The following is a 14,739-nucleotide window of genomic DNA, read 5'->3' on the forward strand; positions in this document are numbered from 1 at the left end:
GAGATGATGTAGTTTTGCTGCTTTTTAATCGCCTTCTAGCACTAAGCAGTGTTTGTGTTTCTTGGAGCTTAATGAAGTGGCTCCTTGCAATGACCATGTCCCCCTCTGTCTGCACACAGTGGCTGCTCTCGTAGGAGTACGCGGAGGTAAAAGTGGCTGGATTTTGTGAGAGGTTCTTCACTCCTAAGCGTTACTGAGCTCTGAATTCTCAGTATTTCAGCTGCCAAGCTTAATCCCACTCTTTCTTAAACCCATCTCCAAATGCTTTTCAGCAGATGTCGAGTTAGGTATTGTTTGTTTTGGGAGGGGGAGCCAGGAAGTGAGCTCTAGGATTGCTGCACGGCCTCATTACTCAACAGCAATGATCAAGACAATACGTCCTTCCATGCCAGGATTGTTTCCAGGAAATAGTATTATCCATTTGCAGTGTTCCAAACCAAATGCCAGCCCTAATCAGAGCAGGGAGGCTCATTAGATGGCTCTCGTGGGTAATGAAGAGCCATTTGCAATGGCTGCATCCTGCGAAATTCAATCAAGGAAATCCCAGCGGGGCGCAGGCGGGCTGTGATGGAGCGGCTCCTCCGTCAGCAGTGGGCCCAGCCCTCCCGCGCCACGGGCGTTCCCGCGGGGGACGTGCGCTTCACAGCCCACAGACTCCACAAGAGGCTGGAGCTGGTGCCCCCTCCTCCCTCCCTTGGGGCTTCTCCTCTTGCTCTGTTAAATTATCAACTTCCTGGTAGAGTTACCCAAAGCACTTGGGGTTTCTAAACAAACACGAGCTAACGTTTCAGCGCAGGGGTTGCTGCAGGAGCACGGTGACCCGGGTCTGTGGAGTCACCACGGCGTGGACTGCGTCTCTCTCGCTTTAGAAAGCAGCAGGGTGGTTTCAGGGGGAGCACACAGGGGGTTAAACACCCAGGATTTGGCACAGTGCTGTGGGTACCCCGGTGGCCTTGGAGGGGCCATCTGTTCCCATTCAGACATGCGCTGCTGGTCCTGTCTCTGGTGTGCTGGGCAAGGTAAAAATCCCATGCAGATATACCAAATGCATCCCAGGAGCCGGCCAAGTGCCTTGCCCTGAAGAGGAGGTGGCTGCAGGGCTTGGTGGAGCCTGGGAAAGCTGGGCAGGGGCTCTGGATCGGGGAGGGCAGGGGAATGGTTTGAAGCAGAAAGAGGGGAGATTCAGGTGAGATCTCCGGCAGAAACACTTTGCTGTGAGGGTGGGGAGGTCCTGGCCCAGGGTGCCCAGAGCAGCCGTGGCTGCCCCATCCCTGGAGGGGTTCAAGGCCAGGTTGGATGGGGCTTGGAGCCCCTGAGCCAGTGGGAGGGGTCCCTGCCCATGGCAGGGGGTGGGACTGGGTGGGTTTTGAGGTCCCTTCTGACTCAAATCACTCAGTGGTTCTATATTCAGTGGCAGAGGGACAGGGAAAAGTCCTCCTGAGGAGCTGGGAGAAAGGAGAAAGCATTCCCAGCCCTGCCATGGTGTCACACAGCTTACAGAGAGGCGTGAGGCTTGGTGGTGTGCTTTCCAAAGCCCTCACCAGCAGGGTTTGTGTGGAGGGGGCAGTGATAGCTTTCAGTTGCCCGAGGATCCGTGCTTCGGCCGCCACCGTCAGCTGTCTGTGTCCGGCATCCAGGCCCCGTCCAACCTGGCCTTGAAAGCCTCCAGGGTTGGGGCAGCCACCGCTTCTCTGGGCAGCCTGGGCCTGGGCCTCCCCACGCTGTGGAGACCACAGTGCCGTCAGACGGTGTCGTTTCAAGCGTTCAGCCGGAGTTGGAGTCTTAACTATTGACCTGAGCATGGGTTACAGAAGCAAAGGAGATGCCAAGCCCCGCAGAGGTGAAAGGCTCGTGACAGCTGTGATTCCTGCGCTGGTTTGGGTTCTTCATGTTGGAGTAGTTGTGTAGAAAGAAGGATTAGGATTATTGCGTGCATAAGGCAGACAGTGTTCAACGTGTAGACTTCCAGGTAAATGCTTTGCTTATTTCTGCTGACGGTGGATTTCTTCCTCCACACATTCTTTGCCTTGGATTTTCCGTGTAGTTTTGGATGCTTTTTAGCAATAAGATTTCCTGAGTAGCAATTACTCTTCCTTGGATACATAAATTTTCTGTATACTTTCAATTTCACGCTTCCTCGCGAAGTATTTTAGGTATTTCATTTACTTTAACATAAATTTTTGCTTAAAAGAAATAGGCGAGATGTGATGAACTCCCCAGGAGAAGTTTCTCAGCGTTTTCATACAGCCCTAGTCATAAAAATCAGGGATCTGAGATTGGAATGGAGAGCTCCCAGCCTCTCACTGGCCTGAATTTTCTTTTTACTCATCCGACTGAAAAATAACCTTTATGGACTTCAGTTTTCTCATGTTGAATTCCATTCCACAGTGCTATGAACTCCTGATTTTTGCACGGGCTGAACTACTCAGCACTGCTGGGGCTGCACCTCAAATCCTGGGTTCAGTGTTGGGCCCCTCACTCCAAGGAAGACATTGAGGGGCTGGAGCGCATCCAGAGAAGGGAACGGAGCTGGGGAAGGGGATGAGAACAAGAGTTATGGGGAGCATCTGAGGGCCCTGGGGCTGTTTAGCCTGGAGAAGAGGAGGCTGAGGGGAGACCTCATCACTGTCTACAACTGCCCGAAAGGAGGAGTGTAGCGAGGTGGGTGCTGGTCCCTTCTCCCAAGGGACAGGACGAGAGGGAATGGCCTCAGGCTGCACCAGGGCAGGTTCAGATGGGACATTAGGGAGAACTTCTTCACTGAAGGGGTTCTCGGGCAGTGGCAGAGGCTGCCCAGGGAGGTGGTGGAGTCCCCATCCCTGGAGGAGTTTAACAAACAGGGGGATAGAGTGCTGAGGGATCTGGCTTAGTAGACAGGAACTGTTAGATCTGGTGATCTCAAAGGTCTTTTCCAACCTAGAGATTCTGTGATGCTACTGCGCTTGCACCTTGGTTCGGATACAGCTCCTTCTCCTCTGGACAATGCAATAGATGTAGCTTTTTGTCCTCATCAAAGAGATGCGTAATTATGTGTTCAGGTCTGCTGTATTAACGTAATGTCGATGGGAAAAAAAGATGAAGAATGAGCACAGGGAAGATTTTATGGGAGATAAGGTGTACAGACTTGCAGAGTCTGCATATGGAGTGCTGGGAAATTGCCTGTGTCTACAAGTCTCAAATGGAATGAAGTAACTTGCCCAAATGTCGCTTAGGAAATGGGCAGAACCAGGAGTCAGATTCTTCTCTCTTGCCTCCTGACTTAAGCTTTTGACTACAAAGGCCTCTTTTCTTCTTTGAGGTGAGGATGAAATGTAGGTCTTGTTCATTAATTACAGCATGGGAATGTGTTTCAAGGCTGTCTCCTTTAGCAGCCTTCCAGCAGAAGGCCTTGCTCTGGGAAATCAGAGCTCTGGCAGCAAAGGACTGCCTTTGTCCTTCTGAGTTCATGTCTTGGACACCATGTGAGGAGCCTGCAATATCAGGATGTTGCCCAAAACTTGAAGGATCACCTGTGTGAAACAGAAGGCTAACCAGATGCTTCACCGTCTCCTTTCATTACTGCAGTCTGAAGTTGCATTTCTTTCATCAGCCTTTCAAGGCACAGATTCTGCGAAAAGTACATCAAGAGGTGGTTCTTTAAGCCCTCGAGCCCATCAGCACGTTGGGAACGCTGGAGGCACTGCAGGCATCTCGCATGGTGTCCAACAACAGAAGAACTACTTCCTCCTAACCCTCTCAAGGCTAAATTCAAAGCTATTTTCTGCAGGGCTTTGCTGAGTTTCCTTTGCGTAGGTGCCTTTAACCCTTACAGAGCTGCCGTGCTTGCCTCCTCCAGAGCTGGGAGGTAGGCATGGATGAGCAGGCTGAACTTCCATCTTGTTGCTCTTCGTCTTTTCTCTTGGTTTTATTTCAGTAGCAGGAGGTGGGACAGGACACAGGACAGCCTTGTTCCTGCGCTGATGGTCAGCTTGCCGAGAGCCCATGGTGAGGCTTGGTCTTGGGACAGTTTTCACCACGACCCTCACCCCTTATTGGAACCTGATAGTCATGGACATGATGGATTTCTTGCAGGATAGATGGCAGAATGGATGGCAGAATATCCATACTGCCCTGGCTTTGGAGCCTGTCTGAGTTGTGTTCGCTCCCCACCTCCTGAGCATGCTCTTTGTGTGAGATTCCTGACCAAATCTCACTCAAGTGCAATATCCTTGTCGCCTCCTTGGGAAAACTAGATTGAAGTTCTGCCCCACGGCCGCTGGTGTCATTTCCCACCGGGATCCAGGAGGCTTGTGTTCACTCCTGGCGGGTTGTTAGGTCCGTAACCCCAGCTCACTGGCCTTGCACGCGATATTGCTCTGGTGCTTCATTGAGATCCTCCAGGTCCCTTGGGATTGAAATGCATTGGCCAGGGCGTGTTTGTCCATTTTGAATTGGAATTGCTCATCTGCAAGAAGGAATTGATTCTTGTTGGGTTTGGTGGCGTGGTCCGTGTGAGTACAAGGGGCATCACACGTAGTCAGTGGTCATCATCCCCTTCAGAAGGGTGAAGTGTACAAAACCAGCAGGAGGAGTGATGCTTTAGGTAAAGCAGAATAATAAACTACAGAGTTCCTGGCTCATCGTCGGCTTGGAAGCCAAGGGGTTGGAGCGTTTTGACTGTTATGTTGTACAGAGATGAAGAGCAAAGCGTCCTGGGTGGGTGGCTGTCAGCCCTGTCGGTAACCCAGAGCGGTCAGGAGAAGCATAGAATTTTGTTGCTGCTTCAGAGAGACTTTGAGCTAAGGGGTACGTGGTGAAACCTCACATTCTCTGCATTGAAGCATCCTCGGCAACGTTCAGTCTCAGAAATGGATGGTTAAGAACTCAGCACGCGTTGTGTGCAGCAGGGGGGGAATTCTGTGCTGGCTGTCATAGAATCCTGGGATGGTTTGGGTCGGAAGGGACCTCAAAGCCCACCCAGTGCCACCCCCTGCCGTGGGCAGGGACACCTCCCGCTGGCTCAGGGGCTCCAAGCTCCATCCAACCTGGCCTGGAACACCTCCAGGGATGGGGCAGCCACGGCTGCTCTGGGCAACCTGAGCCAGGGCCTCCCCGCCCTCACAGCAAAACATTTCTGCCTGAGATCTCACCTGAATCTCCCCTCTGTCGGCTTCAAACCATTGCCCTGTCCTCCCCCTGCCCTCCCTGATCCAGAGCCCCTCCCCAGCTCTCCCGTCTTTGGGGATGAAGAAGAGGATGTCACAGTTAGAATGTGGGCTTCCTTAGGTGGAAATATTCATACCTAAATGCGTGCAACCATCATCTAATCCAAACCACCAAAGTGTATTCATGGTTTGTGTTTATACCGTTTGGCCCTCTAAAAGGCCGTGTTCTCCCTGCTGAGGGCAATGCGGGGCTGAATGAACCGTGACAACGGATTCAGAAAGCATCACCAACTGCTTATGGTCAGGAACGTTTCAGTCAATGCAGGAGTGTGCAGGTCCTTCTGTTGCAGGTGCAGAGGGAGCCAGCTGATGTCATTATTGCAGGAGAGGCTTAGGAAAATGTCTCATTTTCCTGGAAACTCGGGAGAATGCTGAGCAGCATCTACTCAAATTAGGATGCTAATTTAGTCTTTAACACTGTTTTATAATAACTCACGGAATACAGGGAAGGTTCCAGGAGGGAGGAGGAGAGCGGAGGACGTGACCTGGGTGTGTATGGCTTAGTCACCTCCGCGTGAACCTTAAGTCAAACACTTGAAAGCCTCATGAAGAACTCTGTTAGGAAGTGTTGCTGTTAGTTCTGCCAATTAAATTGTATTTATGGATCCCGTCCGAGCGACTTGATGCCTATTTTTATGGGACTCTGGATTTTTTTAAATAGAAAGCCCTTGTTTGGATAGAATGTGTCTGATAAGATGTTTGACTTAGTGCCTCACGTTGTTATGATGTGATGAGCTAAAATAGTCCTTAATACAGTGCTTGTAAGGGGAGCAGCGCTTCTGGTGAGAGGCCACACCTCTCAGCCCGGCTGGGCTTCACCTTTTAGCAGCAGCTTTTGTTGTTAGCCTAGTAAAGGCTGACCAATAATGACGAGGGTGTCTCGTGGCCCCGGGCAATCCAGTCATCTCTGCTTTAACTTGGCCCCGTGTCGGCTTCTCCCTCTAGCGATGGCGAGCGCAGGTGGGACGGTGGTGCTCGGGTACCAGGTTCTCTGGGTGACGCTGCAGGTGAAGGGCGTAGCAGTGCTGGAACCGTTGCAGCCTGGTTTCCTAGGAGTATGTGCCACATCCTTTCCCTCTACCATGGCAAGAATTCCAGTGCTCCTCGTCATCCTGCCATGTTTCCTAAGACCCCCCGTGCTCATCTGTATCTGTACGTGAAGTCCTTGTCCGCCCAGCTCAAGGCAGCTGCCTTGGTTCTGTTGGGAAAGCAGGCTCACCTAAAGTTCCTGGGTTGGACTGGATGATCTTGGAGGTCTCTCCTAACCTTAATGATTCTATGATCCATGTGTTTGCACTGAGAACGGCCACTCCTTGGATGATTTCCCAGAGGAAGACACTGACGCTTCCGTTGGTTCACGGAAGAGCTGTCAAAGGGAGTGAAGACAGGAGAAAAGCCTCCGATGGCTCAGTCTACCTGACAGATGGCTGCGGGTGCCTGGATCGATAGGGGAGGATACTTAAAGGAATTTAATTGAGGGTTCTTCAGCCTTGCTGTGCGACACAATCGATATTTACGGCTGGAAGTTGAAGCCAACCCAAACTCACGCTGGGAGTAACGCAGAAGGTTTTAGATGAGGCAGCCTACCAAAGGTTATTGGGGGTTATTTTCCGTTGGTGATTGAAAGGTACGGCTGTAATTGGAAAAAAGGCTTGATTCAGGAAGCTTTAAAGTTGTTTTGAGCGGCTATTAGTGCTTCTGTTTCAAACACACGCTGATATGGAGTTTGCTGAAAATTGCCCCAATAATTCTCCATCTCTGCTAAATTAGGTGAAATGGAGAAGTTGGTCTCCTGCCATGAGACCTCTTTTGTTGCTAATTGCAAGGATGAGTTGAAGTGCAAGAGACGGAGACTTTTATCTCAGGTCACTAGTTAAGAGCTCAGCTCCGGGTGAACACTTGCAACGACTCCGTGATGAGCATGGTGGTCTCCTCAGGGTGGGGAGGCCCTGGCCCAGGTTGCCCAGAGCAGCGGTGGCTGCCCCATCCCTGGAGGGGTTCCAGGCCAGGTTGGATGGGGCTTGGAGCCCCCCTGAGCCAGTGGGAGGTGTCCCTGCCCATGGCAGGGGTGGGACTGGGTGGGCTTTGGGGTCCCATCCAACCCAAACCATTGGGTCTACGTTGCTGGACAGTAATGAATTCTGCGTGGGATTGTGATAGGGTTTGGTCATGTTGGTCGCAAGGCTGCGCTTAAGGTTTTTTGGGAGCAAAACTCTGGGTTATGTCTTGCTTGTCCGAATAATCCTGATGATCTACAAGATGTAACCTTTACCATCAAGATAGCTGGGGCACTGGAAGCCTCTGGGTCTCTAACAAGGACCACAATTCAAAAAGCTGGATTTCTGTCTAGATGTTGTGTAAGCACTAAGCAATCCATTTTGCTGTCCTAAACAAGAACAATCTGTTTGTTTTGTCAGATTTCTCTTCATTCTGCTGGGACCGAAGGGCAAAGCAAAGTCCTATCATGAGATCGGCCGAGCCATTGCCACTCTGATGTCAGATGAGGTCAGTGTCTTGACATCTCCTTTGTGAAATGGGTTCTCCTGGGTTCCACTTCGTTAGCGAATAGTGATGTCCTGTCCTCCAGCGTGGTTGACAGGAATGGGCATGCGCATAAAGCTGGAATGTCCAAATGTCACCTCCTTACTCCATCACAAGGCTTATGAGGAGTGGCTGAGGGACCTGGGCTTTTTTAGCCTGGGGAGGAGGAAGCTGAGGGGAGACCTCACTGCTGTCTACGACTCCCTGAAAGGAGGTTGTAGAGAGGTGGGTGTTGGTCTGTTCTCCCAAGTGACAGGTGGTAGGACGAGAGGGGATGGCCTCAGACTGCATCAGGGCAGGTTGGACATCAAGAAAAACTTATTCACTGAAAGGGTTCTCAAGCACTGGAACAGCTGCCCAGCGAGGTGGTGGAGTCCCCATCCTCGGAGGCGTTTAAAAGCCAGGTAGATGAAGCGATTAGGAATATGATTTAGTAGTGGAGAGGGACGGTTAGACCTGATGATCTGAAAGGTCTTTCCCAACCTAGGGGTTCTCTGATTCTATGATCAGTTGGCATAATTATTTCCCCTAGCTTCATGGCTCTATAATAGCACGACTGTAGGAAGTTTTGGTCCATCGTGCTTATTTTCGTGCTAGCAGTCGCTCTGTCGAGTAGCCTATGAATTAACCTCGGAATTAATCTCATCACGGTTGTGTGCGGCACTGCCTCCCAGAGCACTTTTTCATTGAGACGGCGTTTATATATTATCCATGAGCAGCCAGCAAGTACAGCTCATCACACACCTCAATGAGATGGCAGAGCTTTCAATGTTCATTTACAGCGTCTTTCTCTCAGCGTCCCCAGGGCTATGCGTGTCTGGGGTTGATTTACATCATGTTTGCTTCTTGCTTTCTCCTTACATTGTTCTGCTCTCGCGTGGTCCCCCTCAATTATCGCTCGTCTGGGCTCAGCTCTTCTGTTTTCCGTCATGCTACTGCTTGGAGCAGTGGTTTAGTTTCCATAGCTCCAAAGTCCTCCTTCCTACCACCAGCTATCACGCCCTATCACGTCTGCCGATCCACCTGCACTCCAAGCAGCCCAAAAGGTTTCTACAAAATTCAGCATTAATGCTCTTTTTCCTCTCATTCGCTCTTCATCTGAGCCTTTCAGTAAAGCTGTTTTGTGCTTCTTGTTATAATTTTTGAGTTGATATTTTCGTTGTTTCTATGTCACAGGGCTGAAAACCAACCTGTTCTTGATAGATTGCAGTAGGTAGGAAAGGCGATCGACATTGTTTTGTCGCTTTTTAGAAGTGTCTTCTCAAAGTATAATTGAAACTCCTTATATATAGGAAAACTCTTTTTTTCGGCTAAAAGAAAGGGACAATTGCTTTGGTAATGTTTTTAAAAGATTAGAAAGGAATATTTCCTAAAAATCAGAGCTAGGCTTGCAAGGTAAGAATCTCTATCATTGAACGACCAAGCGAAAGAAAGGGCTTTCCTGGGCTTCCCCACCCTCGTGCAAAGTGTCCTGGTAGTTTTTGAGAATGAGTAAGTTGGTTTTGGAGGATAGAACTTGGTAGCTGCCTCTGGGGTCTGGGCCACCGAAAATGTAACCCTTTTCCTTGCAGGTGTTCCATGACATTGCCTACAAAGCCAAGGACCGGCAGGACCTGATCGCCGGCATCGATGAGTTTCTGGATGAAGTCATCGTGCTCCCTCCTGGGGAATGGGATCCGGCCATTAGGATAGAGCCCCCCAAGTCTCTTCCATCTTCGGATAAAAGGTAACGGCAGGAGACAGGTAGGTTGAGCTCTGTGATGAGGAGCACTGTGCATCGGTTTGGAAGAGGTGACGGGAAGAGGCAGTTGGTGCTTCGGGTGGGCCAAGTTTATTAAGCACCTCCAGAGCGACCTGCATCCGTTTCTGTTTCTGTTTAGAAAACTCTGGAGATATTTGTAACAAGGGGTAACAGTTCTAAGCTGCAAGAGGGGAGATGGAGGTGAGATGGTAGGGAGAAATGTTTTGCTGTGAGGGCGGGGAGGCCCTGGCCCAGGTTGCCCAGAGCAGCCGTGGCTGCCCCATCCCTGGAGGGATTCCAGGCCAGGTTGGATGGGGCTTGGAGCCCCTGAGCCAGTGGGAGGGGTCCCTGCCCGTGGCAGCAGGGTCGAGTGAGGATGATCTTTAAGGTCCCCTCCAACCCAAACCACTCTGTAATTTTCTTAATAGCTGGAAGGAGGGTGTTCTTGCAATTCCTCACCCTTTCGGGTGATGTTCTGGGCATATGATGTCACACGTAGTGGTTATCCAGACTCTTTGGGGTTCTGATGGGTCTTTCTAATATGCTGCATTCCGCTCTGGCTGCCAGCAGGGCAGCATTCAGGTCTTCTTTGTACACCATGGCTTCAGGAAGAGCTGTGGAACACTTGTTTGAAGGAACTGTGGCTGGATTATATTTGGTGGAGCCACCAGGCAATACAGTGACCCTCAGTTTGGCTTGCCTTCTTGCCTAGGAAAAACATGTACTCCGGCGGAGAAAACCTACAGATGAATGGAGACACCCCTCATGATGGAGGACACGGTGGTGGGGGCCATGGGGACTGTGAAGAACTGCAACGAACTGGAAGGTCGGTAACATCCCAGTTGGTGTGAGGTACCTGCTGTGATCCAAGCAAGCTGGCAATGTTTCCTTGCAGAACTGTTTTGCCCCTTTTGCTTTCCATCACAACGTTCTGTTTGTATACGTTGAGCTGTGACCCCAAAACGTGTCCTGGGGGTTTAGTGCCCGACTGGAGGGCACCTGGCGGGTTCTGAACATCAGCCTCAGCTGATTACAAAGCATCTTAAATGAGGTGCTCGAATGGGCTGCATCAGAAGCAGCGGGAGCAGCACAGCAAGGGAGGGGATTCTGCCCCTCTGCTCTGGTGAGGCCCCGGCTGCAGCCCTGCGTCCAGTTCTGGACTCCTCAGCACAGGGAGGACACGGACCTGTTGGAACGAGTGCAGAGGAGGCCGTGGAGATGCTTTGAGGGTTGGAGCCCCTCTGCTGTGAGGACAGGCTGAGAGCTGGGGTTGCTCAGTCTGGAGAAGAGAAGGCTATGGGTGACCTTAGAGCAGCTTCCAGTGCTGAAAGGGGCTCCAGGAAATCTGGGGAGGGGCTCTGGATCAGGGAGGGCAGGGACAGGACGAGGGGGAAGGGTTTGCAGCTGAAAGAGGGGAGACTGAGAGGAGATCTTAAGGAGAAATGTTTTGCTGTGAGGGTGGGGAGGCCCTGGCCCAGGTTGCCCAGAGAAGGGGTGGCTCTGGATGGGCTTTGAGGTCCCTTACAACACGAACCATTCCATGATTCTATAAAAATGAGCACAGGCCCAGGTAGGTGTTGGCTATTGAGAGTCTGCAGTCAGGCGAGCTGTGAGGGATGTCAATGTGACAGGTCCCACTGCAGTTTCCGTTCAGATTGCTGGAATCGCCTCAGCCGGAAGCTGAGCCATTCCCTTTCCCAGGCATTCCTGGTGTAGCTGGATTGCACAGATGAAGGCTTTTCTGGGATAGGAGTACAGAGGTAGCGGAGCCCCAGGCCTTGCTGTGCTGTTTTACCCTGCTGTGTGCCCTGTAAAAGCCCACCTAAGCGGGAGTGCAGTTCAGGTGGCCCCAAAACGGTGCGCTCGGTGTCTCGGGGCCAATATGCAGGTGCAGCTGTGCCCTCCTGCCCACTCTCCATTTGTGGGAGTTCCAGTAGAGTGTCTAAATTCTAGCAGAAAGATCTGAAAGTCTGAGCTGGTGCAGTGACGCGGACGCAGCGGTCGATGCGTCGCAGTTGTGGGTCCGTGAGTAACGTGTGCCAGTCTGCGTTCAGAGCGTCTGAACGGTCCTGGCGTTCGGAATGTCTGAATGGCAGCGCATTGTACGGGGGAACAAGAGCCAAAACACAAGCAGGTGTCACGTTGGCGGTGTCAGAGCCACTCAGTGTTTACCAGAGTTAAACGCTGTCTTGTCTGGGACCATACAAAAAGATGGTGTCTGCGAGTGGAGCTCTCGCGTTCTCCGAGATGATTTCCCTTCTGGTTTTACTTCTAGCTCTTCTTCTAGTGAACAGTTTGAAGCCTCTTTCCACCTAGCAGATTGTTTGGCTCTCCCAACCATTGCGTCTGCCACGTGGAGAAGTTTAGGCAGGGTTTTAGACTAGGACTGATATATTGTATTACACTGACCAATATAACCGGGAAAAAACCCAACAGACAAGCTTCTGAGCAGCGGACTTCAGCGCTCTGTTTCTGCAGAAGTGGGGCTTGTGTTCCTGAGATGCGTCTCTTTCCAGCTGCATGACGTGTCCAGGACATTCTCTTTCTTTCCAGCATTATCTCAGTGATACCCCTGGCCCATCGCAGCTGTGATAAGGCTGGGATGATCTCACTCCTTCCAGATAATGCTTCGTTTCTGGCAGTGCTTCTGATTACGTATCTTGGTGGATTTCACTGTAAAACATTTTGCACGAGTCCTCTCTTGCTTTTCTTTTCAGATTCTGTGGGGGCTTAATCAAAGACATCAAGAGGAAAGCGCCGTTCTTCGCCAGCGACTTCTACGATGCTTTAAATATCCAAGCGCTTTCAGCCATCCTTTTCATCTACCTGGCCACAGTGACCAACGCCATCACCTTTGGAGGATTGCTTGGGGATGCTACGGAAAACATGCAGGTTAGCGAGAGCTTTCAGAAGCAAGAAATATGTCCTTTGCCTTTTGTTGTCCATAGTCAGAGGGGTGTCTGACCACCGACAAAGCTTGAATTCTGGATGCCATTAATAGAGGTATCCTGTGTTTCCACTGAACGTTGACTTGCTTTCTCTGCTGCCGGATGGCTGTCCTTCCAAAACTCTTACCTTAAATGGTGGTTGAAAGTCATCCAGGCGACAGAGAAAGTCCTTTGTCCTTCTATGTAGGGAAGTTCCGCTGATCCATTCTCTGTATTCATGTCTCGGTCGTACCGTTTCAGTCCAATTACATTTAGTAAGCGTGATGAATACCTCCCACATTGTCAGAGCACAGCACTGTATCCTCTGCATGACTCTTGGATCCCTGAACCTCTGCCTCCCTGGTGAAAAGAAAATCCAAAGAGTCTTAGGAAAGCGAGTAGATCGGGAGATGGGACTGAGGGGAGAAATGTGAGTTCTTTTAGAAAGATGAATTCCCTGACAGTGGAAGATCAGATCCTGCGAGCCATATCATTTATCCAGAGACAGGATCAGCGGTGAAGGCAAAAGCAGAGGCTTCAAAGGATGGCTCTGGTATAGGTGAGGTCTAAAGGAAAGGAATGCTGTGTGGACATCGCTGCAGGTCCTTCCTGGTGGACCGTTGTGCTCTAGCAGTGCGCTTCGGCATTCCTTTGGCTTTTTGAAGAGAAAGGAATTCAAGTAGCAACAGTTCTTCTGAACAATTTGCTGGTGGATCATAGCTTTGGAGAGTTTGGGCACAACTGGCTTTTCTTTTGCCCTCTCCCTTCAACAATCCGTTATTCACCATCCCTGTTGGAAAAGGCCTTGTGTCCCTTGGCTGCTGTGGAAGCCTGGAGAGGGCTTTGGCCGCAGGTTTTCAAACACAATTGTACATTCTTTGTGCTCACATACCCCTGTATTATCATAGCTGGAGTGAAGCATCCCAAAGCTCCAAGGACCTGCTCTGTGGATCGGAGTCCAGGTTCATGTCAAGCTTTGCTCAAACCATTGAGCATTCCTACAGCAGGGAAGGGTTTGGGAGCAGGAGTTTCTGTAAGACGAGTAAGAGCGTGAGCTGAACTGGATCTTTATACTCAGAAAGGTGGGGAAGGTTACACCAGCTGTGGAACAGCACCTGGAACGTTTCTCCAGGCATTTTGTCGTCATAGGAAATGGTAGTTTGGGGGCTGCCACATGGCAGTTTATACTTCTTGTCCCTCGTAAACAGTTGCGTGACTGCTGCTGGGTCAGGCACGAAGAATCGCCGACCACGCTGCCTGCCCCGGCCAACGCTTCTTTAAAAGCTCACTGTGGAGTTCTGTGTTTCTGAGTAAAGACACTATTCTTAGCCACCGACACGTGGAAGAATGCAGGGAAAAGAGATTCCAGATGCGCTGGCCGTGAGGGCCTTCTCCATGAGTAATGCGGGAGGAGCGAAGGGGATCAGCTGTGTGAATGCCATTCCTTGCCCCGAGAGCAGTTGTCTCATCCTCAAGGCCCCCAGAGGCCGCAAGCAAAGGCTCGTAGGCTCCTGTCCGTGTCCCCTGCAGAAACCTGGAGGCTGCAGAGCGTCGCAGCAAGTAGATCTCCCTTGCACTGATCCGTCCCTGTCAGGGCTGTGGCTGTTAGCGATGGACATCACCAACAGCGCTTAGAAATGGAAAGGACCAAGGATGTCACCTCCTGGCAAGGCGTAGTTCTTTCTGTCCACTCTACGGCAGCTTGCCTAGATGGAATCACAGAATGGTTTGAGTTGGAAGGGACCTCAAAGATCATCTAGTTCCAGCCCTCCTGCCATGGGCAGGGACACCTCCCACTGGCTCAGGGGCTCCAAGCCCCATCCAACCTGGCCTGGAACACCTCTAAGGATGGAGCAGCCACGGCTTCCCTGGGCACCCTGGGCCAGGGCCTCCCCACCCTCAGCATGAAGAAATTCCTCCTTATATCTAGTCTAAATCTGCCCCTCTCCAATTTAAAGCCATTCCCCTTCATCCTGTCAGTCCATGCCCTTGGAAAAAGCCCCTCCCCAGCTTTCTTGTGGCTGTATTCAGGTACTGGAAGGTCACTCCAAGGTTTCCCCGATGCCTTCTCTTCTCCAGGCTGAACAACCCCAACTCTCTCAGCCTGTCCTCAGGCGGGAGTTGCTTCAGCCCCCAGATCATCCCTGTAGCCTCCTCTGGACCCACTCCAACAGCTCTGTATCCTTCTCATGTTGAGGATTCCAGAACTGGACACAGGGCTCCAGGTGGGGTCTCACAAGAGCAGAGCAGAGGGGCAGAATCATCTCCCTTTCCCTGCTGGCCCCTCGTCTTTTGATGCAGCCCAGGACACGGTTTGGCCCTCAGG

The 14,739-nt window shown here is 51.2% G+C and overlaps 1 protein-coding gene across 10 annotated transcripts in view; it reads left to right on the forward strand.

Annotated features, from left to right (window-relative positions):
- The window catches only part of SLC4A4 (solute carrier family 4 member 4), a 199,524-nt gene that overhangs the window by 151,240 nt on the left and 33,545 nt on the right, over window positions 1–14,739 (forward strand). For all 10 annotated transcript variants that reach the window (XM_054065581.1, XM_054065583.1, XM_054065584.1 and 7 more), the window contains 4 exons: window positions 7,622–7,709; window positions 9,317–9,471; window positions 10,199–10,312; window positions 12,204–12,378. In XM_054065581.1, the coding sequence (XP_053921556.1) occupies window positions 7,622–7,709; window positions 9,317–9,471; window positions 10,199–10,312; window positions 12,204–12,378 (532 nt within the window). The remainder of the gene's footprint in view (window positions 1–7,621; window positions 7,710–9,316; window positions 9,472–10,198; window positions 10,313–12,203; window positions 12,379–14,739) is intronic.

Source organism: Cuculus canorus, chromosome 4, assembly GCF_017976375.1.
Source record: "Cuculus canorus isolate bCucCan1 chromosome 4, bCucCan1.pri, whole genome shotgun sequence".
Lineage (NCBI taxonomy): Eukaryota > Metazoa > Chordata > Aves > Cuculiformes > Cuculidae > Cuculus > Cuculus canorus.